The following is a 26,822-nucleotide window of genomic DNA, read 5'->3' on the forward strand; positions in this document are numbered from 1 at the left end:
ACTATTCTTTTCCTGAGGGCTTGGCTGATTTCTTTTGATTTTCCCATGATGTCAAGCAAAGAGGCTGAGTTTGAAGGTAGGCCTTGAAATACATCCACAGATACACCTCAAATTGACTCAAATGAGGTCAATTAGCCTATCAGAAGATTCTAAAGCCATGACATCATTTTCTTGAATTTTCCAAGCTGTTTAAAGGCACAGTCAACTTAGTGTATGTAAACTTCTGACACACTGGGTCGTATAAGTGAAGTGATCTGTCTGTAAACAATTGTTGGAAAAATTACTTGTGTCATGCACAAAGTGGATGTCCTAACCAACTTGCTAAAACTATAGTTTGTTAACAAGAAATTTGTGGAGTGGTTGAAAAAACAAGTTTTAATGACTCCAACCTAAGTGTATGTAAACTTCCGACTTCAACTGTAGATGTCCGACAAGAGAGGCCCTTTGAAAATGGGGATGAATACTTGCACAAGCAAAAATAAGTTGATGCTGGTAGTGTGAAGAATACATATGTTTTTGTACGTGAACCCTTTGGAATTCCTGAATTTATGCAAAAATTAGTCATCAAATTTGATCTTATCTACATCTAAATCACAACAATAGACACACATTATTGTATTTTCTTGTCTATATTGAATACATCATTTAAACATTCACAGTGTAGGTTGGAAAAAGTATGTGAAACCCTAGGCTAAAGATATTTGGAGTCAGGAGTCAGCTAACCTGGAGTCCAGTCAATGAGACAAAATTGGAGATGTTGGTTAGATCGGCCTTGCCCTATAAAAAAACGCACAAAATTTGAGGTTGCTATTCACAAGAAGCATTGCCTGATTTGAACCATGCCTTGAACAAAATAGATCTCAGAAGACCTAAGATTAAGAATTGTTGACTTGCATAAAGCTGGAAAGGGTTACAGAAGTACCTCTAAAAGTCTTGATGTTCATCAGTCCACGATAAGACAAATTGTCTATAAATGGTGAAAGTTCAGCACCGTTGCTACTCTCCCTAGGAGTGGCCGTCCTGCAAGATGACTGCAAGAGCACAGCGCAGAATGCTCAATGAGGTTAAGAAGATTCCTAGAGTGTCAGCTAAAGACTTACAGAAATCTTTGGAGCATGCTAACATCTCTGTTGACGAGTCTACGATACACGATACGTAAAACACTAAACAAGAATGGTGTTCATGGGAGGACACCACGGAAGAAGCCACTGCTATCCAAAAAAAACTAAAGTTTTCAAAAGTGCACCTGGACAAGTTTTAAACAAGTTTTAATGACTCCAACCTAAGTGTATGTAAACTTCCGATTTCAACTGTATGTGTGTGTTTGAAGTTGAAGTGTGTTTTGACTGCTGACCTGAGGAGCAGAAGGTCAGGCAGGGGCCAGGCCAGTGTTGTGCCATCTTGGAGGGCAGGGTCCCAGGTATGCTCCAGTAGTGGAGGTAGGTGGAGATGCGGCTGGCCTGGATGGCCACCAAGTTACCTCCCACACCTGGGTGAAAGGATGGAACAGAACAATAATTGGAAATATACTTTTTTTTCTGGGATCATTTGTCGAAATGGTCTGTTACATATTTAGGCTTGAGCTCTGGGTTTAATAAATGATAGGTATTTTCAAGGTTATGAAGCATCTTTAAGGTAATTGTAGGTAATTTTGGTTTTCTGCAACTTTTTATAGTTCCTCAAGTAGGGCTTGTTCGGCTGTAACTGTAATGGCATATCTTTAAAGTGAGTTCGTGCAAAGAGAGAGCATGATCTTGTATCCATGAGATTATACTGCTTCTCTTCAAATCAGAGAAGTATTAAAGGCGTGGTAGCAAGCACAACGCTACAGGTGTTGTTGAAGACTGTATCATCCAGTCATGAAAAACTCAATATGGTCCTTATAATCTTAACAACATCCTCACTCAGAAACATGTGATGGGATGATGAATGCATATCTTATTGCCTTGGGCGCATCTCTCCGAGAGGAATACAAACATGTCTAATAGCCTTGAGCGTGTCTCGCTGTAGTTCCCTGCAATAGCTCTTAAAATTACATTCTCAACAGCCATGCTTCCACAGCCAACAGCTAAGTCTTGCATATTATTGGATGGGGTTGAGAGGAACGGAGAGAGGTGGAGAGGCAGAGAGGAGGAGAGGGAGAGAGTGATTGGAGAGGCAGGAGAAAGAGAGGAAGAGAGAGATTGTGAGGGAGGCAGAGGGAGAGCGGCGAGAGAGACATAAACAGTGATGGAGGGAGAGAGAGAGAGAGAGAGAGAGAGAGAGAGAAAAAAGAATCACTGAATGGCAATGCAAATGTACTTCCTGTCTTGAAATGCAGATAAAAGCGAAAACCTTTGGTATCGCTAGCTGAGGCTGGAAAATATGCAGTATAGAGGAAATCCGAAGCAGAGAGTGCATAGTTGTCATTCTAAACAGGCTGAGGTTTATGTAAACCCTATTGTTATTCCTCTCCAGCGATGGTGGCTAGCCATGGGTAACAAACATCGCCATACTAAGAGTCTTATTTACAGAAGATGTGGGAACTTCAATACTTTCCTCCTTCCCCTCTGATGTTCTGACTAGGCTGCTGAGTGGTTTAAATTAGCGTCCTTTTATTCCGTATAAGTAATGAACATCTCGGGAGGCCTCGTAGTCATGGCTTTCAAGACTCATGCATTTACAAGTGATATTCTTCACAATTAATGGGTATATATCACTAATTTAAATGGTCAAAAATGGCTGTAAATATCACAGACTAGGCCTTTAGTGACATGGCACTCTGCAACTTGTGTGAAAACCAACTTATGACTAATGAAATAAATGTTGATGCCATTTAGATGCTTTGCATTAAGCCGTTGTGCTTTTGTAAACAATCACACAAATTATAGTAATTTACTGTCATACTTCAAAGACTGTTTAAATAGGACAAGATCCCACACCCATCTATTTTGTCATACGTCATATATCTCTCTACCAAGAAAACCAGATGTTGTCTTTGAGGGAAAAGAGTACCAGATTTTTACATTTAAGCTTACATAATATCTTACAGTAGTGGACAGGCTAAGGATAAGAAACATATGTAAAGTAATGCTGTGTTTATAACAATTTGAGACCAATTAAGCTATGGCTTCTCGACTCGAACCCATTTCCCAACATGAGCACAAATGAGATTTAATGGTGGCTTTACGAGAGACATATTTAGTAATGGTAAACAGCATTGCAAAAAGGTTAAACCTGTTTCTAGTTTTTCCCATACCCCACTGGGCACAGACGTAACTTCAACTTCTAGTTGATTTACATTTGGTGGAGTTGTCAACAAACATGAATTCATCGTGAAATCAACAACAATGTCACCATATCATTGGATTTAGGTTAAAAGTTGTGTTAAAAAAAAGACTAAATGCCCTTATGTTGACGACTTTTTGCAAATCCAATCAGTTTTCCATGTTGATTCAACCAGTATTTTCCCAGTGGGACAGCTGTTTCTCGGGTGGTTTCTTGAGGATATTTGTTACTTAGGAGGAAGTAGGAACTATTCAACATTCAACATTGAATTACACACAGGTCCCGCCCTTTCATTTGTTTGAGGAGTAAGGTTCGGTCCACTCACCGTTGATTACTGGGGTGAACACCGCCATGCCCTCAAAGTTCGGGTCGCTCACGGTCTTGTCCAGAATAAGGCCTCCGATACTGTGGTTTAAAAGGACACAATGGGACACAAACGTCACTTAACATGTCCAAAGCTGAAAGGTGTCATAATAAAGTATTTTTTAAATTATCTGCACTGATCTGAAAGCCTACTGAGAAGTATATTTTACTTGTCCAGTTATATCAAATCAGTTTAGATAAAGGTGAGGAAAGAGGAAGCGATTAAGTCCTTCAAGATGCACTTTAAGTGTGTATACTGCACGCTTGACTCCTTGAAGGAAACTAGTTGGAAACTCCTTTTGAGTCTTTTGTAGATCATTAATAGAACATTGATTGAATATTGATAGAATGTTGATTGAATAACAATAGATTGTTGAAAGCCCCAGGCTTTTACCTGCTGATGGACATGGCTACGATGACGGGCTGCCACCCAGACCTCAGGACCTCTCTAATTGGAGGAGAGCGCCGGGCAATGACCACCCACAGCGGGATGAGAACCAGGAAGAAGCCACACACCAGCACAGGCAGGTACCACATCTCTGGAAGACAGGACAGGTAGCGAGTGTGTGTGCGAAAGTGAGCACATTCCACATACACAGGTATAAAATAAGAAAATGTGTATCTGGAACACACCCAATGCACTGTGTTAGACATTTATCAAGCAGACCTGCAATAGCCAGCAAAACGGAATGTTATGACTATAACTACTGTTCCCTGAAGCAGGGAAACTAGGTACAACACAACTATGGGGAGTCGTACTTACGCCTGACAAGGGTAATGAAATCCGCGCCTGGCTGGAAGCCCATCCTTCCACAGGTGATAAGCCGAGGCTCAGATTTGTTCCTTTAATTCATTTCCCCATAGTTGTGTTGTACCTCGTTTCCCTCCTTCAGGAAACAGTAGTTATAGTCATACCTTTACATTCCTTTTCAGTGGGGAAAGGGGGAAAGGAACTATGGGGAAAGGAAATCCCGCCCCAAGCCGGCCCCAATGGACACCAAGTTAAATGGCCCATGGCATTTATACAGGGCTATTAAAGGCCCAGTGCACTACTTTTGTGCAAAAATTCTTATTATTCATTTATTTAGGATTTTCCAGGGTGTGCTGCTGCCCTCAGCACCCCTACTTCTGGCAGATATGCCTCATAGGGACTAGTGAGCTACAGGCAGGAATCAGCAATGAATCCCAGAAATGAGCCACCTATGGGGAGGGGTGCCTCCTTGTGGACAGAGAGCAAACCTATTACTCTCACCCTGGGTACCTGCCGCCCTTAGGCAGGTAGCCTAGGGGCGGCAGGTAGCCTAGTGGTTAGAGCATTGGGCCAGTAACCGAAAGGTTGCTAGATTAAATCCCGAGCTGACAAGACAAACATCTGTCGTTCTGCCCCTGAACAAGGCAGTTAACCCACTGTTCCTAGGAATTCTTATTCCTGTGAATAATAATTTGTTCTTAACTGACTTGCCTATTTCAAGAAAGGTAGAATAAAATAAATAAATACGTTGTGCTTCCTTGAGACTATATAGCCTGCACAAAGCCCGGGCTCTGGCGATGGCTGATGCCAGCAGCATACCACCCTGCATACCACTGCTGGCTTGCTTCTGAAGCTAAGCAGGATTGGTCCTGGTCAGTCAGCAACAAGAAATGAATTATTATGTGGATTATAATTAATGGATTTTTTTTTTGTAGGGGTTGATATTATTTTTGTCAAGGCAAATCAAGTCGGACATTTTAAAGTGGAAATTATAAGCTGTAGATGCCTTTTTAAACCTCAATACACTACAGGAAAATTCTCAACAACAAAAGAGTGATCAAATTAAGATCCTACATCTGTCAATAGGACCAAGCCAGCAGCATACCACTGCTGGCTTACTTCTGAAGCTAAGCAGGGTTGGTCCTGGTCAGTCCCTAGATGGGAGACCAGATGCTGCTGGAAGTGGTGTTGGAGGGCCAGTAGGAGGTACTCTTTCCTCTGGTCTAAAAAAATGTCCCAATGGCAGTGATTGGGGACACTGTCCTGTGTAGGGTGCCGTCTTTCGGATGGGATGTTAAACGGGTGTCATGACTCTCTGAGGTCATTAAAGATCCCATGGCACTTATCGTAAGAGTAGGGGTGTTAACCCTGGTGTCCTGGCTAAATTCCCAATCTGGCCCTCAAACCATCACGGTCACCTAATAATCCCCAGTTTACAATTGGCTCATTCATCCCTCTCCCCTGTAACTATTCCCCAGGGCCGTTGCTGCAAATGAGAACGTGTTCTCAGTCAATTTACCTGGTAAAATAACGGATAAATAAATAAAGTACCCCATTTGGGATGTAACCAAATGTGGAGGTACTGTTGTCACGGTAATGTTTTTGTGGAGGGGCGCACTGGTCCCTCCGAGCTAAGGCCCCCTGCTCCGTGGGTTAACCAAGCCAAGTGCTCGGGGGCTTCTTCCTTATCGGAGGTGCACGCAAGCCCCGCTTCCTCCACTCCAGGAATTGGAAATAGGAACGAGTTGCCATAATCCTGGGGGAAAGCTAGGAAGTTTCATTCACCAGAAGTTATGCATGCTAGCCAACTTTAGCCAGGAGATGTTTTAGTCTAAGCTAGGCTAGATAGCGACTTAATGCTACATATATTAAACAAGAGAGCTACCCTAGCAACTCCACGTGGGGTGGCAGGAATAGCTTGGCGAGTTAGCTAACCTGGCTAGCACGCTATGCAGCACTTGTTTAGCTAGGCTGTTCTCGGAAGTCTGCATAGGACCGGATCACTGAGGTAGGACCGGACCCATCATTGACAAGTCTGGGAAGAGAGGCAAGCAGTGCTTGACCGAGGCAGACACAGGCAGCAAGGGGTACCCACCGAACCTTGCCACCCTCTCTCTTCGAGTAGCCTCCCGTAACTGGCGACAGCAACCGCGTACACCACGCCCAGGCAGACAAGGTTTTTGCTCCAACCAGACCCAATCCATCTCTGCGTCCAGCAACTCAGACTCAGCCGAGGTACGGGCACCAGGGAGAGGAAGTCACTATCGGAAACACCAAGCCCCCTCAAGAATGCTACACGATTGTCAAGAGAACAGTTCCAGCCGCGGGCAAGCCACTGTTACTGACTTCATCCCCTAGTCCCGCACACAAACTGAATCAAGTGAGGGCAGCCAGAGCATGCTTTGAGACATACAAGGCAACACATGTGAGTATCTTTATATTCATTTGGGCATGGTCGTGAACCCAAACCTGGCTTGTTAGCCTGTCTTTTCGGTCACGTCAGCGATCTTACTCTTTGCTACAGCCAGGTCAAGCAATACGAAGAAAAAGTTGTTGGTTTGTGGTTAGGAAACTAGGAGAACAAATACAACAACTCCAGCCCACAAAGCCCAGGGGGTGAGCACGCACTACCACAAAATGTTCCCAAAGGGTTTGTTTTTTAGTCGTGTCAATCGTTGCTGCTCACGTCGAAGTGAAGAGCAGAAGAATTAAAGGAATGAATCCGAGCCTTGGGCTTGTCACCTGTGGAAGGCAGGGCTTCCGGCGAAATGCAGATTTCATTGGCCTTGTCAGGCGTAAGATTTTTTATTCACTGCAACGGTCAACAAGATTTTTTGCCTGGAAAGGAGATTAAATGTAAAATGAACTAACGATGATGTAAAATATCTACTTTATGATCATAGTCTATTCCAGCTGGAAACAATGAGAGATCAGTTTTAAATCAACTCTTTTCTACCAAGCACCTGGGATTCTGTCGGATTCTTTACCCTTCTCCTCAAAGTGTGCAGTCATTAATTCCCCTTCATGGACTGGTGTAAAACATATTGTGGAAACTCCATCTAGTCTAGCCCATGCCCGTGGGGTGCTGTTGACGGAGGTGCAGTCGACAGAGGGGGTTGCTGAGGAGTATTTTTCTCCGCTCTTCTGACAAGTATTTTTCTCTTTTCATACAGGAGTAATAAAGGTAATAAAAGTTCTAATTTAGTAGGGACATTTAAAAACAAAACAATTATTAATCAGGGGGTGCTGCAGCACCCTCGTCACTCCTACTTCCCGTGGCTATGGTCTAGTCCATGCATACATTAATCCAATACTTTTAAATCCATGAGGGGGGGGGGAACAAGTGCCCATTTTGGGAAGAAGTGTAGGGAATCGGAACCTAGGCATATGAAAATAGCTCTACTCAGAGCCATATATTTAATATAATAATGGCTCTGGCTCTACCTAGGCTTAGCTTAATATTGCATCCAGTCCTGGCAATCTTCAAGATGAGTCTAGTCAGTGGTAGGTGTGAAGGTTCAGATAAAATGTGGGCTTATTTTTCTTTTAAAGGAAATCAGATATTCAAACGTCCTTTTTTTCCTGACAGGACAGTATGAAGTGAGGGGGACAGACAATGAAAGAGGAATGACAGGTAGGAAGGACACAGACAGCGGTCGAGCCGAGGCTGGAACATAAGTACAAGTGGTCCGGCTGTTGAGAGACTTACAGCTCGACAGGATTCCGGCACATTCCAGTTATTCTATGGCGATTGATCTGACCTTTGAACCTGAAGAGGAAGCTGCTGACCCCGGCCAGCAGAGAGAGGGTGATGAGGTCACCCAGGCTGGCAGCGATGGGTGTTGCCACATTGTCAGGGTTGATGCCCACCTTCCTGGAGCCGATGATCACTCCCACCATCACTAGTCCTACCGATACAGAGAGAGGATACATATACTATGGCCTACTGTCAATCTAAAATAGAATCATCCATATCAAAGTGCATATTTAGTTTTATTTATTTATTCAACCATTTCAGCAGGACAACTCTTAAGGTTTGTAGGGTTCCTGACTGTCATCTATTGCCAAAAGATAGAAGATCACTCTCAATTTCCGGTATACCTAGTAAATATACAGCTGCTAAACATCGGAACAATCAAAGTGATGACATGGTGTAGCAATCTTCACTAATGAGCCCTGATACAATTCTCACAAAGTGGCTTAACCATGGGTGGTATATAGGATTACGCTGGCGCAATGGGTAAGGCGCTTGCCTTTCACGCTAGCAACCTGGGTTCACTTTTCCATTCCCTACAATTCTACCTAGAATTACTGGTGTCAGTCAGAGCTTGTATATCAAGCTAGTGGCAAGTATACTGTTGTGCTTTTGTTACGTTGACCTACCCAAGGACAGGGCAGCTACAAAGGCTGTCGTGACACTACTGCCACATAGGACAGCAGCCTGTAGAAAGTCTACACGACCCCTGGTCAACGCACCCAACCCCACTGCGGCTACCGCAGCCAGGAAGCCCACCACTGTTGCCTGGACCTATGGAGGAAGAGAGAAGGGGAATAAGAAACTGGCAGTGAGAGAAGGGGGAGAGAGAGAGATAGGTAGGGAGAGGGAGAGGGAAAGGGAGAGAGAGGGAACAGGTGAGTCAGCAAGGGAAGTGTATGGGAGGCAGGAAAGGAAGGAGGTAGATCGAGGGGGAAAGGTTAGAGTAAGGGAGGGAAGAGGAGAGAGCAAGAGAGAGAGAGAGAGAGAGAGAGAGATGAAGCATGGTACTGAGACATGTCATTGCCTTGATACAATGACACCCTCTTGTGCCCTCTGTTGGATTCACAGATAAACTCACTCCATAATAACTTGTGTGGTTGACTGTACATGCTAGCCAAACACAGCTAGGCTGTGTTTGCTGGATGGAGACGTCGGTGTCACCTGAATAAGAGCCAAGTTGCTACACACCATCCTCCACTGCTGCTTCGGGTCATCCATCTGCCCAGTGTTCGCCTGATAGGGAGGAGGGAGGGGGAGTTGGAGAGGAAAAGTGGTGAGATATAACATTTCAATTCAATTAAATACAATTTCATTGGTCACATACACATATTTAGCAGATGTCATTGTGAGTGTAGCGAAATGCTTGTGTTCCTAGCTCCAACACTGCAGTAGTATCTAGCAGTGTAGTATTATCTAAAAACGATTCACAACGATACACACATCTGAAACAAAAAGAATGGCATTAAGAAATATATAAATATTAGATAGAGCTATGTCGGCATACAGTAGATTACAGTAGAATAGCATACAGTATATATGAGAGGAGTAAAGCAGCACGTAAACACGATTTAAATATTATTAAAAGGGACTAGTGTTCCATTATTAAAGTGGCCAGTGATTCCAAGTCTTTGTATATATGGCAACAGCCTCTAAATGGTTGTGTGTGTGTGTGTGTGTAAAATCACATGTTTTAGTTTGAGCGTTAAACAGGTCGTGCCAGCATTGAGTGTGTGTGCGTCAGTGTCTGTGTGTGTGCATGCGTGCCTATGAGTGTGTGTGTGCATGCGTGCCTACGAGTGTGTGTGTGTGCATGCGTGCCTATGAGTGTGTGTGTGGCAATGCGTGTCCACTCACTGCTGTAGACAGTCTGGATGCCAGTGTCATCTCTAGGTTGCCTTTCAGTCCCACCAGGGCTGGCACCAAGATAAACACCTCTGTGATCTCCTTAAACACCTCCCAGTGCTGAATAATACACAATTAAACACTAGCTATTACTGAAACATACCACTCTGAATAATATCCATAAGAACTTGCCAGTGCTGAAACATTCACAATGATCTCCTTAAACACCTCTCAATGATGAAACATCCCAATCCCTCCCAACATATTTTCTGCTAGACTGATTGCCAGATATACAGTACTAGCGCTTTAGCCAACTGTTTGGTCGTTGTCATGCCAAAACACAAAGGAGTTGGCTCAAGCACAAACAGATCTGGCAAGCAGAATAATTCACTGTAACAGGACATGATTAATATCGGTATTATATAATTTATTTATTCAGATTAAAATAACTCTCTGTTGTTGTTTTCATGACTCTCCTGGTCAAGGATCCAAGGCCTCAGAGGTGGGGGGCTGGGCCAGTTTTATGACACCTTCAAACCCTGTCGTAAATGGTTTTTCGTGTTCCTGGCACATTAACTAAGCCATGCCCCTAATGAGGTCAGAATAGTGTGTCAGTGTGATGGAACCGCCTTTCCGACCAGAGTGCTTAAATGGACTCGTCAAGAATTAACATACCATGACAGAAGATGTGAGACCATGGTCCACACATTGAAATGTTTGGAAACTCTGAACACCAACACGAGATGAGAAGATAACCTCCACGACGAGACTAAAAACATTCACAGTCTGCAGCTGTGCATGTAAAAGTGGTCATAGAAATGACTAAAGACACAAGGTGGAAAGGAAGAAATCCCATCTCAGACAATCACTGTTGCATCTGAGCAGCGGTTCTATTTAAACACCACTACCAGAGAAGCTCTACAACTAAGAAGGACATTGTAACCTCTGGTGGACAAGCCGAGCCTTACACCGACGCCGAGACGATCGCCAAAGTGTGAACAACACCAGTCCCCATAGAAGGGTTGATTGGTTCAACAGAGATAGACAACGAACAAAGACATCTATGCGTAAATATATACATTACATTTCTTATCCGAATGGGCAGTGGTTCATGAGCAAAGTATTAATATTACTTTGAGGAGAATTACAGAATGTATCCACAATAAATGTCTATTTCTCTATCTCTCTCTTCCCCACCCCTCTCCATATTCCCCCACCCCACTCTCCATATATCTTGTCAATCCACTAGGGACTTTTGTCTCATGATAGTGTATGTGTATTCTGTGTTATTGTTTAGTTAGTTAGTAAATAAATAATACAATTAATTTGTGTAGTACTGAATAATCAGAAAATACTGTTATTCTTGCAGATTCAATTAGTCTGCAACGTTCAGAATGAGAATGATATGAGGTCATGATTAATAAGTGACTGTTATCGATACATACAGTGGGGCAAAAAAGTATTTAGTCAGCCACCAATTGTGCATGTTCTCCCACTTAAAAATGAGATGAGGCCTGTCATTTTCATCATAGGTACACTTCAACTATGACAGACAAAATGAGAAGAAAAAAAAAAATCACATTGTAGGATTTTTAATGAATTTATTTGCAAATTATGGTGGAAAATAAGTATTTGGTCACCTACAAACGAGCAAGATTTCTGGCTCTCACAGACCTGTAACTTCTTTTTAAGATGCTCCTCTGTCCTCCACTCGTTACCTGTATTAATGGCACCTGTTTGAACTTGTTATCAGTATAAAAGACACCTGTCCACAACCTCAAACAGTCACACTCCACACTCCACTATGGCCAAGACCAAAGAGCTGTCAAAGGACACCAGAAACAAAATTGTAGACCTAAATCCCAGAACCACATGGGGGGACCTAGTGAATGACCTGCAGAGAGCTGGGACCAAAGAAACAAAGCCTACCATCAGTAACACACTCAAATCCTGCAGTGCCAGACGTGTCCCCATCTGAAGTTTGCTAGAGAGCATTTGGATGATCCAGAAGAAGAATGTCATATGGTCAGATGAAACCAAAATATAACTTTTTGGTAAAAACTCAACTCGTCGTGTTTGGAGGACAAAGAATGCTGAGTTGCATCCAAAGAACACAATACCTACTGTGAAGCATGGGGGTGGAAACATCATGCTTTGGGGCTGTTTTTCTGCAAAGGGACCAGGACGACTGATCTGTGTACAGGAAAGAATGAATGGGGCCATGTATCGTGAGATTTTGAGTGAAAACCTCCTTCCATCAGCAAGGGCATTGAAGATTAAACGTGGCTGGGTCTTTCAGTATGACAATGATCCCAAACACACCGCCCGGGCAACGAAGGAGTGGCTTGATAAGAAGCATTTCAAGATCTCAACCCCAAAGAAAATCTTTGGAGGGAATTGAAAGTCTGTGTTGCCCAGCAACAGCCCCAAAACATCACTGCTCTAGAGGAGATCTGCATGGAGGAATGGGCCAAAATACCAGCAACAGTGTGTGAAAAACTTGTGAAGACTTACAGAAAACGTTTGACCTCTGTCATTGCCAACAAAGGGTATATAACAAAGTATTGAGATAAACTTTTGTTATTGACCAAATACTTATTTTCTTGATATAAAGTAACTATTATGAGTTACAGGTGAATGTTTGAATGAATGTATTTTCCCCCTCCCCCCCACACACACACATTTTTGTCATTTCCAATTCAAATGGGGGATAGCTTTCAAGGCCAACTTCAGTCAAAGTGACTCCCAACCCACCAACCTATTCCATTATTCAGGGAGTTAGTCATGCCATGCAACTGCTGGGATCTTTCCAAAAGGTTAACCAGGGAAAGAGCTATTGCACTGCTCTACTCTTATCTGCCTCTATGTCCTTTTGCTATACTACTAGCTACACACACTATGCCTTTCTGCATGTCTTACAGAGTATACTTAGAAAAAAAATACAAAAAAAGAGTTGTCATCTCCAAAATGTTCCATGAGGTATAGCCACAAGTACCCTGAGTCCCAGATCTTATTGTGCTGTCTTGCCAACTCCTATTGAAAATAACATGTGAATTGGCAAGAGCATTCTTTATACGATCCATCTTGAAACACCTATATTTAAATAGGCGTCCTTTGTTTTTAGTACAAGGAGTCGAGCTACGACGTCCGCAGAGCCATCAAACAAGCAAAAGGACGATACAGTGCATTCTGAAAGTATTCAGACCCCTTGACTTTTTCCAAATGTTGTTACGTTACAGCCATATTCTAAAATGTATTAAATATTTTTCCCTCATCAATCTACACACAATACTCCATAATAACAAAACATTATTTTTTTTTTTTTTTGCAAATTTATTACAAATTTAAAAAACTGAAATATGACATTTACATACATTTTCAGACCCTTTACTCAGTACTTTGTTGAAGCACCTTTGGCAGCGATTACAGCCTTGAGTCTTCTTGGGTATGGCGCTACAAGCTTGGCACACCTGTACTGTATTTGTGGAGTTTCTCCCATTCTTCTCTGCAGATCCTCTCAAGCTCTGTCAGGTTGAATGGGGCGCGTCACTGCACAGCTATTTTCAGGTCTCTCCAGAAATGTTTGATTGGGTTCAAGTCTGGGCTTTGGCTGAGCCACTCAAGGACATTTAGAGACTTGTCCCGAAGCCACTCCTGCATTGTCTTGGCTGTGTGCTTAGGGTCGTTGTCCTGTTGGAAGGTGAACCTTCACCCTAGTCTGAGGTCCTGAGTGCTCTGGAGCAGGTTTTCATCAAGGATCTCTTTGTACTTTGCTCCGTTCATCATTCCCTCGATCCTGACTAGTCTCCCAATCCCTGCTGTTGAAAAGCATCCCCACAGCATGATGCTGCCACCACCATGCTTCACCGTAGAGATGGTGCCAGCTTTCCTCCAGACGCATTCTGGAGATCAAAGAGTTCAATCTTGGTTTCATCAGACCAGATGAAACAGATTATTTCACTTATAATTCACTGTATTGTCTGTCTGTGCCTTTAAACAGCTTGGAAAATTCAAGAAAATGATGTCATGCCTTTAGACGCTTCTGATAGGCTAACTGACATCAAATCAAAGTTTATTTGTCACGTGCGCTGAATACAGGTGTAGACCTAACAGTAAAATGCTTACTTACAGGCTCTAACTAATAGTGAAAAAAAGGTATTAGGTGAACAATAGTTAGGTAAAGAAATAAACCAACAGTAAAAAGACAGGCTATATACAGTAGCGAGGCTACATACAGACACCGGTTAGTCAGGCTGATTGAGGTAGTATGTACATGTAGATGTTGTTAAAGTGACTATGCATATATGAGGAACAGAGAGTAGCAGTAGCGTAAAAGAGGGGTTGGCGGGTGGTGGGTGGGACACAATGCAGATAGCCCGGTTAGCCACTGTGCGGGAGCACTGGTTGGTTGGGCCAATTGAGGTAGTATGTACATGAATGTATAGTTAAAGTGACTATGCATATATGATAAACAGAGAGTAGCAGCAGCGTAAAAAGAGGGGTTGGGGTGGGGGAGGCACACAATGCAAATAGTCCGGGTAGCCATTTGATTACCTGTTCAGGAGTCTTATGGCTTGGGGGTAAAAACTGTTGAGAAGCCTTTTTGTCCTAGACTTGGCACTCAGGTACCGCTTGCCATGCGGTAGTAGAGAGAACAGTCTATGACTGGGGTGGCTGGGGTCTTTGACAATTTTTAGGGCACCGCCTGGTATAGAGGTCCTGGATGGCAGGCAGCTTAGCCCCAGTGATGTACTGGGCCGTACGCACTACCCTCTGTAGTGCCTTGCAGTCAGAGGCCGAGCAGTTGCCGTACTAGGCAATGAAGCAACCAATGCTCTCGATGTTGCAGCTGTAGAACCTTTTGAGGATATCAGGAACCATGCCAAATCTTTTTAGTTTCCTGAGGGTGAATAGGCTTTGTCGTGCCCTCTTCACGACTGTCTTGGTGTGTTTGGACCATTCTAGTTTGTTGGTGATGTGGACACGAAGGAACTTGAAGCTCTCAACCTGCTCCACTACAGCCCCATCGATGAGAATGGGGACGTGCTTGGTCCTCCTTTTCCTTTAGTCCACAATAATCTCCTTAGCCTTGGTTACGTTGAGGGATAGCTTGTTATTCTGCCACCACCCGGCCAGGTCTCTGATTTCCTCCGTCTTGTCGTTGGCTGTTTCGTCGTTGATCAGGCCTACCACTGTTGTGTCGTCTGCAAACTTAATGATGGTGTTGGAGTCGTGCCTGGCCATGCAGTCGTGGGTGAACAGGGAGTACAGGAGTGGACTGAGCACGCACCCCTGAGGAGCGCCTGTGTTGAGGATCAGCATAATGGATGTGTTGTTACCTACCCTTACCACCTGGGGGGGAGGCCATTTGTTTTGTACACTGCTGATACTCTATGCAGAGACACTTCACCACTACCTACATGAACCCTCAACTAACCTGTACCCCCGCACACTGACTCGGTACCGGTACCCCCTGTATATAGCCTTGCTATTGTTATGTTATTGTGTTACTTACATTTTTTATTTTTTTACCATATAAACTAAAGTTAAAAAAATAAAAATAAATAAAACTAAAACAATAAACCTGCATAATATATTTTCTTTCTAGAGGAAGTCTTTACATATTTTACATCTCGGTAAGGAGTTTCGTGCTTGAATAAGGATTTTTTTTTGTAAGGTTTGATAATGTGCACTACCTTATTAGTTAGCTTGCTAGCTAACTGAGCAATGCAGTCGCACACACTTCATATTAAACAAATGGGGTGTTAAGTGAAGAACATTGCACAGAACACTTAATGCTTTACCAAGCTAGCTATTTGGCCACTGTAGCTAGCAACATTGTAATTAAATCACAATGGATTAGTTTCGATGTAGCAGCTGCTTGTAGCTGGCTGCCGAGAGTCAATGCAGTATCTTTACTTTACCTAGCTAGCACAACAGCTAGTTAGTGTATCATGCTAACATTAGCCAGATAGCTAAACATTTATCTGAGGCCTGTATGTGATTATGGAGAGTGAATTCAATTGTTTATTTGTGATCTTGCCATCTGGCTATTATCAACAAGGGCAAACTGTGTGCAGCTAGCTAGGTAGCTAGCTAACATTGACTAGACCATATAGCAACACACATAAACGTGCATTGCCAAACAACACTACTGCCACCTTCTGGTTTGGGGTATCTTAACAAGGCTGGGTGGCTGACGACTTCAAGGTCTTTGCTGTGTAAACATAAGAGATTGACTGCCGACACTGTTCAGAAGTGCTAAGTACTGTGGCAGACAAACTGGTGTGTCTGAGATTTAAAGGGATCAGTGTGCCATTTGGGATGTAGCCAGTGTGCCCTTTTCTAACCCCACCAGTTCCCACCACTGGTGGGCTATTGCTGATACAAAGCAATGTAACAATGTAGGTGCCCAAACATCTGTGGAGCTGCACCTCTCTCACCTGTTTTTTTGCTTAAATGCAAGGGGATTTACAACACATGACGTCATGCCCTGATATACACAAATATACTGTTTCAAAGCCTAACAATAGGTCAAGAAAAGACATGAATACATGGATATTGTTCACAGATATTACATACACACACATGCACACAAATGTACTTTACAAGACACACAAACGCAAAGTTAGCCCATACTTGCACCACGTCCATGACTATGCCCGCTGCCACCATGCCCAGGCCGGCCACCAGGAAGGGCAGTAGGATCTGGGCTGCGATGAGCCAGGCACTCTCAGGCAGGTAGCCATAGGGGGAGCGGGTCAGCTTACAGGTGAAGCCTCTCAGCTTCTTCCCTTGGTAGCACAGTTCCAGCTCCAGATGGGTGACCACCATGGTCTCAGCAGGTCCCAGTTACCCCATCTCTTCCTGTGAAGACGAGTAGGGGTTTAGGGAGCGACACCTGCCCCTTGTCACACTAACCTCCAGCAATCTCCACCACTAATATCTTCTCTATGGTAAACTTTATAGTTTAGTTTCGTGAGTGGAAGTTTCTTCAGAGGAGGGAGGCCTGGCTTTGACGAAAACAAGAGGAGGGCAGGAAGTTCTTCCAGTCGACAGCAGCACAACGCCTTTTGAGTCACAGTTTGTTGCCTTAATGTTCTGAACGTGAAGTAAATGTAATGACAGTCTGTTGTCGTAATGTTCAAAAAGTAACAGTTCAGCTGCTGCCTAATGCTTTTCCCCAAGGTAAAGAATCCGGAGGGAGCCCAGAAAAGAAGAGGGCATTTGACGAACCTCCCTCCCTCCCCTTGTCCTTCACCTGTCGCTCTCTCTTGTGCTTCTGTCTTTAGCCAACGTTACTAATATAACAAAAAAAAATGTTTTGCTTATGGTGGATGAAGCTGAAGAATGGCACGGACTGCCTTTGGCCTCTCGCAATCCTCACGCCTCGCTCTTCAGCAGGCGAGCTGCGGAGGGGCTCCGCTGGAAGCAGCCAGTGCGTTCGCCACTGCGGGGCCTGAAAAATGTCCACGTCCTCTGGGACAAGGACAACCAGAACGCTACTAACTTTTTCTCTGCCCTCCCCAGCTGCTGCTGCTCGTGATGCCTCTCCTCTTTCCTCTCCTTTTCTTCCCACTGCCCTGTGTGAGCAGCCTGGCTTCCCTGGAGCCCCTTCCTCATGTTGGGTTGGAGAGACGTGACGGTGGTTGTTTGTCGGTGTGTCGCAGAAGAGAAATGAGGTAATAAGGTGATGGTCCGTGGTTCTAAGGCTCCGAAGAAGGACTGCAGTGAGACATCGAGTGAGAACGATAAGGTGTGAGTCGCCAGGCAAAGCGTTAGAGTACCTGTACCATTGCCACCAGGGGTTTCCTGTACTCTGGTATGCAGACAGAGTTTGTTGTGATGGTGCTTCTGTGAGGGAGGGAGCGAGGGAGGGAGGGAGGGAGGGAGGGGGTGCTGCTGGCTTCTGTATGAGCAGGGCTAACAGACTGAAACGGGGTCTCTTTCTTTCTCTCTCTGTAGTTTTATTGCTCTGCTTTTCAAATCTCTCTCTCCTTTGCTCTCTTTTTATTTTCTATCTATCTCTGCCTCCCAACGACTCTTTTTCCCAACTCTGTTTTCTTTATTCTCTCTCTTCTCTCGCCCTCCTAGCCTCCCTGTCCCCACTCTGTGACACATACTCTGTGACACATCCTCTGTGCCAGCAGGTGTTTCACCTCTCACAAACACGTGGCACTAGCCCAGTCTCCTCTAAAGGACATCTCCTCTCCTTTTTGATTGGTGGGTTGACTGTCTCCCCTCCATTGGCGTGGCATCTAATGGGGTTTTGGCTCTTTCTGCGTCAGTCTTTATTAGCAAGTCTGCCTCTCTCCCCCTCCCCCTATCCCCCTCTCCTTCTCACTTAAATTCAGATTTTAAAAAAACATCGAAAAAAATATTGACCGGAAAGATATTTAGTAAATATCAGCAAAACACTGGAAGTGAAGTAAAAATCAATAACTTTTTAATCATCCATGACCATGACAGAGATTTGAGTCTTGCATGCTGTTAAAGAGGGAGAGAGGAAACTGAGCCCAGCTCTTTATCTCTCCCTTTTAAGTGATTATGCATGCACACACACAAAAATCACACACACACACACACAGAGTGACTCAGCTGAAAGGTGTCCCTGAGACGTGATGTGTACAGTCTGCTCTCTCCTCCTGCTCCCCCCACTGACACTGTGTTGCAATACGGATTGTAAACTCAGGGCTTAGAGGACTCTGGAACACAGTTATAATTGAGAGATTATGTGTTGCTTGTGCCCATAAGATAATTCTCATAGAAATATAACTACTTAATTAGTCATTCTATTTATATGATAATGCCTGCTCTGATTAGCCTGGAATAAAAAAAAAAGGGGAAAAAAAGTTATCTAATTGTTGAGGGACACAAACAGAGATAGTCTCCCGGAAATGTCATGCAACTTCTTGTACTTCAGTCTCACAACATAAACTTCTGAGGATTAGTTGTGGTACAGTAAATCCAGTTCTTGAGATTTCACAAGGACACATTTAGGAGAAGGGTAGCAGGAGCTTATTGGTAAGTGCCAGTAAGTCCCGGTAGGGGTTTCCTCTATGACAAGAAAACAACTACCAAAAAACGGCCAGAAAATGACTAGAAAACAACTGCCCAAAAAAAGTCAGAGGAAAACACAAAATCTTAACCTGAAATGTCAAAATACCAATCACTTTAGCTTCTATGGCCCCGTACACACGTAGGTTGTACAACTAACCTGTCTCACTTCACTGTAAAAGAAACCCACTATGTCTGGAGATGACTGTATAAACATATAACATATAACATATGTATGGGACTCCGTTCACTGGGTGAATGGCTCCAATCCGGTGTGACTCTATTTGTTTTTTAAATGAAAGACTCCACCAAGGTTAACATTATACCGCAAGAGACCCAGTATGACCCACTGGGTCTGTAACATATTATGATTAACGAAGGAGTATGTGCTGGCGTATGTCTAATGTTATTAAGCATGGAATGTACGACCTAAGTGTATGAAAGTGTGAATTCCGATTTGAAATGTTTTGTGTGGACCCCAGTAAGAGTAGTGGCTGCGTTGGCAGCAGCTAATGGTGATCCTAATAAAATTCTAAAATACTCAACTCATTTGACACAATGGTTGTGGCACAACTGCTATTATTGTGATACAACATACATGTACAGTAAACACAACCATTGTGCAGTCTCCACAATGCTTGTATAATTATTTTTCTGAAGAAAAACTTTGCTGTATCAAAAACCATTGTGCCAAATGTGCTGTACATCAGTTGTACAACTTGAGTGTGAACGTGGCCTTTTTAGACCACATAATCCTCAGTGTGTGCAGTGAAAACAAAGTTTAGGGCTCCATTGAATCTGCGTCGTGGAAGTTCAGCTTTACAGCATGATTGAAATGAAACGGAAATGTTCCCACTTTAGTGGAGACTGAATTCATGGTAAACGCTGCATGTGTCGGTTCGATCGGAAATGACCTTTACGTTTATATTGCGGAATCTGTAACGCTTCAGCTTTACAGATTGAATAGAGCCCTTAGTCAAACGTACAAGTACACACTGGATTATTTATAGCGATGGCCTTTCGGGGTTTGTTGTTAAATGACAAAGCGACAGGTCTATGGGACTGTATATCACAGCGTAGAGACCGCATTGCAAACACATTGACTGGGTTCCAGGATTGCATAATAAAATCCAAAGGAATACTGTCTGGCACTTGCTATGCAGAACTTGCCTCTGGTCTGAGGTTGAACTTGGTGACATTTTTTTTTTAAATAGGGCCTGTAGAGATAGAGACGGATGCATTGCATTTTTGTATGCTTATACATCCTACTTTGTCTGACTGGGGTCCATGAAAAGTTGAGCCCTTCTAAACTTTTAGATGTATGCAAACTCTGCATGAAGTTTAAGCTGCGTTAAAAACTGCACACAACGTAACAGACCTCGGTCATCCCATTGTGACAAAGACTGATGTGTTAGGGTTCATTAGATCACAGCGACCTAACCCCTCCAGCTCCCCTCTTCCACTGTTCAGCCACCTCACAACGACACAAACAGAATCCGGAAGATAAGCATCTACGGTCTACACAGACTATATGAGAGAAAGAGTGAGAGGCTAAATAGAAAGACACTTATCAAATGTGCAAAATGTGAACACCGGAGAGTCACAGATGATTCACTCTCCTAGTATTACTGTGACTTGTGTAATGTGTTACTACCCACTCTGATTTGATGTTTTATGATTGAATTAAAAGTAAGGAGTAAATGAGTGTCGGTAGGCCAGTTTTTTTTAATGTCGTACCTTTTCTTGGCATCTATCGCAATTATCTTTCATTAAGCCAGATAAACATACTGTACATCAACTTAGTATATAAAGTATGACGACATGACAACAGGCAGCCTACATACTGTCTATCAACTCAAACTTTTCCCCCTCCAGACATAGAATCCCTTCACCCACCTGCACAGCATCCTATTATTAGTCCAGGTCAGGATACCTCCACTGAGGATCATCCTCGGTGTGTGAGACAAACTGCCGAACACATAAAAGTATGCAGAAAACAAATACACACCTGCTGCCAACCAGGGGTCCTCCCTTGACTGTTGTCTGTTGACCTCGCAGTGTAAACAGCCTGACCTCTCTCTTTGGTACAGTCCACACATCAGAGATAAAAAGCTCAAAGCCGACCAAACAAGAAGGAAATCTCTCTTACATTGTACTAGGAATGACTTCAAAATAATGTGACATCAACCCAGGATTTGTGAGGTGAAATGAGGGGGAATATAAGGGGGAATATTCAGACGTTAGATATGATTCTATGTGAGAAAACATTTAATTGCATTCATGTGTTTAAAATAAACAACTTTGAGTCAATCGGGGTGCATGATGACATTTATAACAAAACAAAAGTTCTCTCCCTTGTTGAAGAATACTGAGCTCATGCCACGTTCTGACCTTAGTTCTTTTGTTATGTCTTTGTTTTAGTATGGTCAGGGCGTGAGTTGGGTGGGTTGTCTATGTTCTTTTTTCCATGATTTGGGATTTCTGTGTTTGGCCTGGTATGGTTCTCATTTAGAGGCAGCTGTCAATCGTTGTCCCTGATTGAGAACCATACTTAGGTAGCCTGGTTTCACTTTTTAGTTGTGGGTGCTTATTTCCTGTTTAGTGTTTTGATCTTTCACCTTACGGGACTGTTCGTTTGTTATTTATTGTTTTGTTCAGTGTTCTAGTACGTCATTAAAAGCTATGAACACTTACCAGGCTGCGCATTGGTCCTCCTCTCTTTCTCCCAACGACGAACGTTACAGCTCATGCCATGAAATACAGTAAATACACTGGTATTGATGCCTTAAAATATTCAGAAAAATGTATATTCATAAATCTTCTTAGGGCTAGGCGTCCCATCAGCGGGATACCCGTTGACAACATCCCGTGAAATTGGAGGGTATTCTTGTTAATCTAACGGCATTGTCTGATTTACAATAGGCTTTACAGCGAAAGCATACCATGCGATTGTTTGAGGATGGGGCCCCACATCAACATATTTTTCAACCAGCACAGGCTTCATAAAATCACAAATAGCGATTCAATAAAAATCTTCCTCTGTTTGCAATCCCAATTGTCCCAGTTACAACATGAATGGTCGTTCTTTTAGATCCTTCTTTATATCCCAAAAAGTCAGTTTAGTTGGCGCCATCGATTTCAGTAATCCACTCGTTCAACATGCAGACAAAGGAATCCAAAAAGCTACCACTAAACTTTGTTAAAACAAGTCAAACTACATTTCTATTTAATCCTCAGGTACCCTAAAAGGTAAATAATCTATAATATTTAATACGGGCCTCCTGGGTGGCGCAGTGGTTAAGGGCGCTGTACTGCAGCGCCAGCTGTGCCATCAGAGACTCTGGGTTCCCGCCCAGGCTCTGTCGTAACCGGCCGCGACCGGGAGGTCTGTAGGGCGACGCACTGATTGTCCTTGTCTCATCGCGCACCAGCGACTCCCAAGGTTGCCAGGTGCACGGTGTTTCCTCTGAAAATGCACGCTGTGTTAAGAAGCAGTGTGGCTTGGTTGGGTTGTGTATCGGAGGACGCATGACTTTCAACCTTCGTCTCTCCGGAGTTTTTGTAGCGATGAGACAAGATAGTATTTACTACAAACAATTGGATACCACGAAATTGGGGAGAAAAAGTAGTAAAATTCAACAACAAAAAATATATTAAAAAAAATATTTAATACGGAAAGAAGTATGTTCAATAGAAAAGTAAAATTAGCAAGTGTCGCGCGCCCACAGACTCCTCGTCGCGCACCCACAGACTGATTTCCAACTGTGACTCCCAGTACCAAAACTCAAAATTCTTCCTCGTTTTGGAAGAAACAAGCCTGAAACCTTGAACAAAGACTGTTGACATCTAGTGGAAGCCATAGGAATTGTAATCGGAGTGCTGAAATTGCATAGGACCCATGGCTTTACATTGAAAGAGCATGGGATCTGGTTAATTTGTCTTTGGATTTTTGCCCACCATATCAATTGTGTTATAGTCTCATACATTATTTTAACATTTATACAAACTTCAAAGTGTTTTCTATCTAATGGTACCAATTACTAATTACTGACTAACCGGTAGTTTACTTTGGGCACATCAGTCAGGCGGAAATTCTGAAAAAAGTACCCTAGCCCTAAGATACACTGTTATTGATGCCTTAAAATATTCGGAAATATGTATATTAAAGAATATATCAAATATTCATATTTTTATATTACTGTTAGGTACTGACCAGCATTGAAATTGCAGTAACATTTGAATGATTTAATGAAGACACAGTGAAGATCCACTGACCATGTGCACAGCCTTGTCCATGTCACAATCACTGAAGATGATGAAGAGATGTACCCCCCAGTTCAAGGGACACCTTCTTCACATTACTGACTGCACATTACTGACTTCCTCTAGGATAGAGGAAAACACAAACAGGTGTCAAGGTATACACACACAGAGACAGCTACTATACTACATACACATCCTGTACAAACAGTATGCTATTGAAAGTCAAGGTCAACGCCAACCACTCAGAGCCTAAAGTCATGACCTCTCTGGACTGAGGTTAACCCCCAAAATAGTGACCTCGCACCTCTTCGTGATGTGTTTGCCTATCTCAGTGGAGCCGGTGAAGCTCAGCTTCCGGACGTCCGGGTGGTCAGACAGACGCTGGCCCACCAGAGCACCTGACAGACAGCAGAAAATGTACCAGCAAACTGTCAGCATTACAACACAGCCTTGTATAAAGTCAACCTGTCAGGCATCTAGGAATTCTTTTCGCACTTTCCCAGATTCTCTGTTAAAAGGGGTTGAGAGGAGAACTGAGATGCAGCTGAAAATCGAAGCTGTGTAAAGAAAAACATGGGTTCAACTCTCTCTTGATATGAAAATGTTTGTAAAATGTACCTGATCCAGGGAGAATGTTGATCATTCCCTTGGGGAATCCTGCCCTCGCTGCTAATTCATCAAACTTCACTGCTGTCAATGGAGTTACATGGGGAATGGAGTCCCCTGGGGAAAATAGGAACATTTTGGAATAACCAAAATTATTCAACATGCTAGCTATGTGTTATTTCCAAACATATTTCATATACCTTGACAAATGTTTTCATTTCCATTGCAAAACATTTTGCTACTGTGTGACCTAATGAACATGACCTAGAGGAAAGGTAGTCTGATGGTTGGAGGTATTGGGGGTGCTCCTCAACTGAGCAGGTTTGAGGACCACAGTGTTGCCAGCAGCCAGACAAGCAGACGTGTTCTATGCCAGCATCATCAGAGGATAGTTCCAGGGAATAACAATGGCGCATGCTCTGAGAGGTCAAAGGTCAAACAACATGTTTATTCTCAAATTCTGGTGGTGTATGTCACCCAATTAGTTACTTCTTGGTGAAGGAGAGGTTAAGATTGGGCTGAAAACTGTGATCACCTTTACACCTGGGCACATCACGAAGTGTTATATTGCTTTATAAACATATTTATAGCACCTTATAGTCATAGAGCATTATGAAACTGTAGCCTTTAATTAACAAAACTAGGAATGACCGCCCCTCTCTCTGTGATATTCACAGTAGAAGTAGTATTATGATGATGAAGGTAAGGATAATATTCACTTTCCTTGAAGCACATTCTTATAAGTTGCTATATAGCCTATTGTTGCACAAAATGAAAAATACTGGACAATGGACATTGTGTCCATGTTCCTCTCTCTCTCACCTGGAGCTTGTCACACCAGCCAGTGAAGTAGCAGAAGGTCTGGATGGCTACATGAGTATGGTGGCCAACTATTCCTGGTGCTCCTCCATCAGGTCAGCCAGCCTGAAGGGGTCAGTGAGGGGTCACATAGAACATTTACGACTAAATGAAATACACAGCACCATTCCTAGGTACAAATGTTCACCTCGACCAGTTCATGATTGTGTCAGACAGACCGCTAGCCACCTGAATATTATACTGGTATGAGTATCTGTGTCTAATATACTGACCTGTATATGAGTCTGCCTCTGTCACCGGGGTTCATCTTGCCCCACTCTCCCTCCTCGAACGCCTCCTTGGCAGCCGTCACAGCTCAGTCCAGGTCACTGGCTTGAGCCAGAGACACATTACAGACGGCCTAGAGCAGTGGTTCACCAACCTTTTTCGGTGACTGTACCACCAACTGAATTTAGCTCTGAAGTACCCGCTCATGTGGATTTGACCAATAAGCCTATTGTCTCATGAGTCTTCTCAAGTACCCCCTGTGGATAAGCCAAGTTCCCTGGTTGAGAACCACTGAGAGAGAGAGAGACAGGAAACACACTCAATACACTGTCAAAGTGATGTAGTAGCTTTAAAACTACCAGGTTGTCCCACTGTGGTCAAAGTACCTCTTTATATATATATATATATATATTTTTTTGTTACCCCCTTTTAATCCCCAATTTCGTAATTTCGATGTTGTCTCATCGGTGCAACTCCCCAACGGAACCGGAACCTTTATCCCTAAAATATACTTACTGGCCTGGACACTTAACAGAAACACAATTTCCTGTAGCAAGTAGTACATTACATTCTGTGCCCTTAGGACAGAGAAAATGTATGTTGTAGACAGGTTACATTTCAGAAAGATCAAGTTTGTCAGCGTTCTTGCACTGAGCCTGGCACGATGAGGTCGCATGATGAGGCCTCCATGACTAAACACTCTCTCTACTGGTGGCAGGCACAGATAACACTCTCATTGCTACCTGCTTGAGCCTTGGAAAGTCTCTTGCATGGATTCTCCAAAAATCCAAGCAATCAACTTCATTTTCATCAGAAGATACCTCAATATAGCGAAATAAAATCTCTGCTCTGACAGATTACTTTATGTCTCCTTTCTTCTTGCTGATCTTGTTGCGGAGGCCAGAGAACAGTCTAGACGTTTTGGCAGGTGGTTGTTCTTCTTCTTCTACTACTGCTCTCCGTAATGGTGACTTTCCGTGCTTCAGCCAGAACAAGGTCTGAAAAAATGTCATTAAATGATGTATATAATCAAGAATAACAGTATATGGAGAAAAAAATACATCATTATTTGATTGCAAGTGACATAGAAAACGTTGCATGTTGCAATGCATTGTACCTACCAATCAGACTCCTTCAATTCAGCTTTATCCTCATGTGGTATGAGGACATTATAATCAAGCCAGAACAGGCAGAGGGATGGGTCCAGCAGTGCAGCCATTATGTATACATTGTCACCAAATGGAAGTTTTGTTGCCTGTTCATCAGAGTGCTCCATTCTGACATTCACAAACACCCCCTGGAATCGGCGCCTGAGTGACCGCTGCAGTGCTTTTACAAGACTGACTAGGTGACAACTTGTGCTCAGTATACTTTGCAGATGATAGTTGAGTGACAGTACACAAGGAAGGGCAGCACTGAGTCACCACAGGGTCCAAAATGTCCACTAGCTCCAATAGCTGGCTCCATTCCCTTGGTGATAAGCAGAGTTCCTTGTGTCCTTGGGAGGATGGAATTCCATCTGGTAGACACATCAGCAGGGATACAACGATTGGCTCCGAACTCAGCTTCAAATGCTTCTTTCAGACCACAGGTAGTATGTAGTAAGTTGCAAAGTTTAGTTACCTTAGCCAGCAGGCTGTTTATGATTGGTGTTTCCTTTAGTCAATCTCTAATCACTAGTTGTAATGAATGGGCAAAGAACTGTAAGCGCGGTTGCCTGCAGTTGGTTCGGATAGCTTCTACATCAGCATTGTACTCTTCACCAAATTATTCCCATAGGCTGGGGTTATCCACATCATCATCATCATGATCATTGCTTACTTTGGGGAA

At 43.3% G+C, this 26,822-nt stretch overlaps 1 protein-coding gene across 3 annotated transcripts in view; it reads right to left on the reverse strand.

Annotated features, from left to right (window-relative positions):
• LOC115142804 (solute carrier family 41 member 1-like) overlaps window positions 1-24,815 on the reverse strand; it is a 30,935-nt gene extending 6,120 nt beyond the window's left edge. The window contains exons 1-8 of one of the 3 annotated variants that reach the window (XM_065001638.1): window positions 24,729-24,815; window positions 9,993-10,100; window positions 9,300-9,371; window positions 8,765-8,909; window positions 8,143-8,289; window positions 4,025-4,169; window positions 3,593-3,672; window positions 1,355-1,489 (exon numbers count right to left, since the gene is read on the reverse strand). In XM_065001638.1, the coding sequence (XP_064857710.1) occupies window positions 1,355-1,489; window positions 3,593-3,672; window positions 4,025-4,169; window positions 8,143-8,289; window positions 8,765-8,909; window positions 9,300-9,371; window positions 9,993-10,022 (754 nt within the window). In that variant the 5' untranslated portion in view covers window positions 10,023-10,100; window positions 24,729-24,815. Of the gene's footprint in view, window positions 1-1,354; window positions 1,490-3,592; window positions 3,673-4,024; window positions 4,170-8,142; window positions 8,290-8,764; window positions 8,910-9,299; window positions 9,372-9,992; window positions 10,101-16,619; window positions 17,956-21,731; window positions 22,283-24,728 lie in introns of those variants that run through there. The other 2 variants (XM_029682558.2, XM_029682557.2) reach the window with 2 other exon arrangements.
• Between the last annotated feature and the right edge of the window lie 2,007 nt (window positions 24,816-26,822).

The sequence above is a fragment of the Oncorhynchus nerka genome, linkage group LG15 (genome assembly GCF_034236695.1).
Source record: "Oncorhynchus nerka isolate Pitt River linkage group LG15, Oner_Uvic_2.0, whole genome shotgun sequence".
Lineage (NCBI taxonomy): Eukaryota > Metazoa > Chordata > Actinopteri > Salmoniformes > Salmonidae > Oncorhynchus > Oncorhynchus nerka.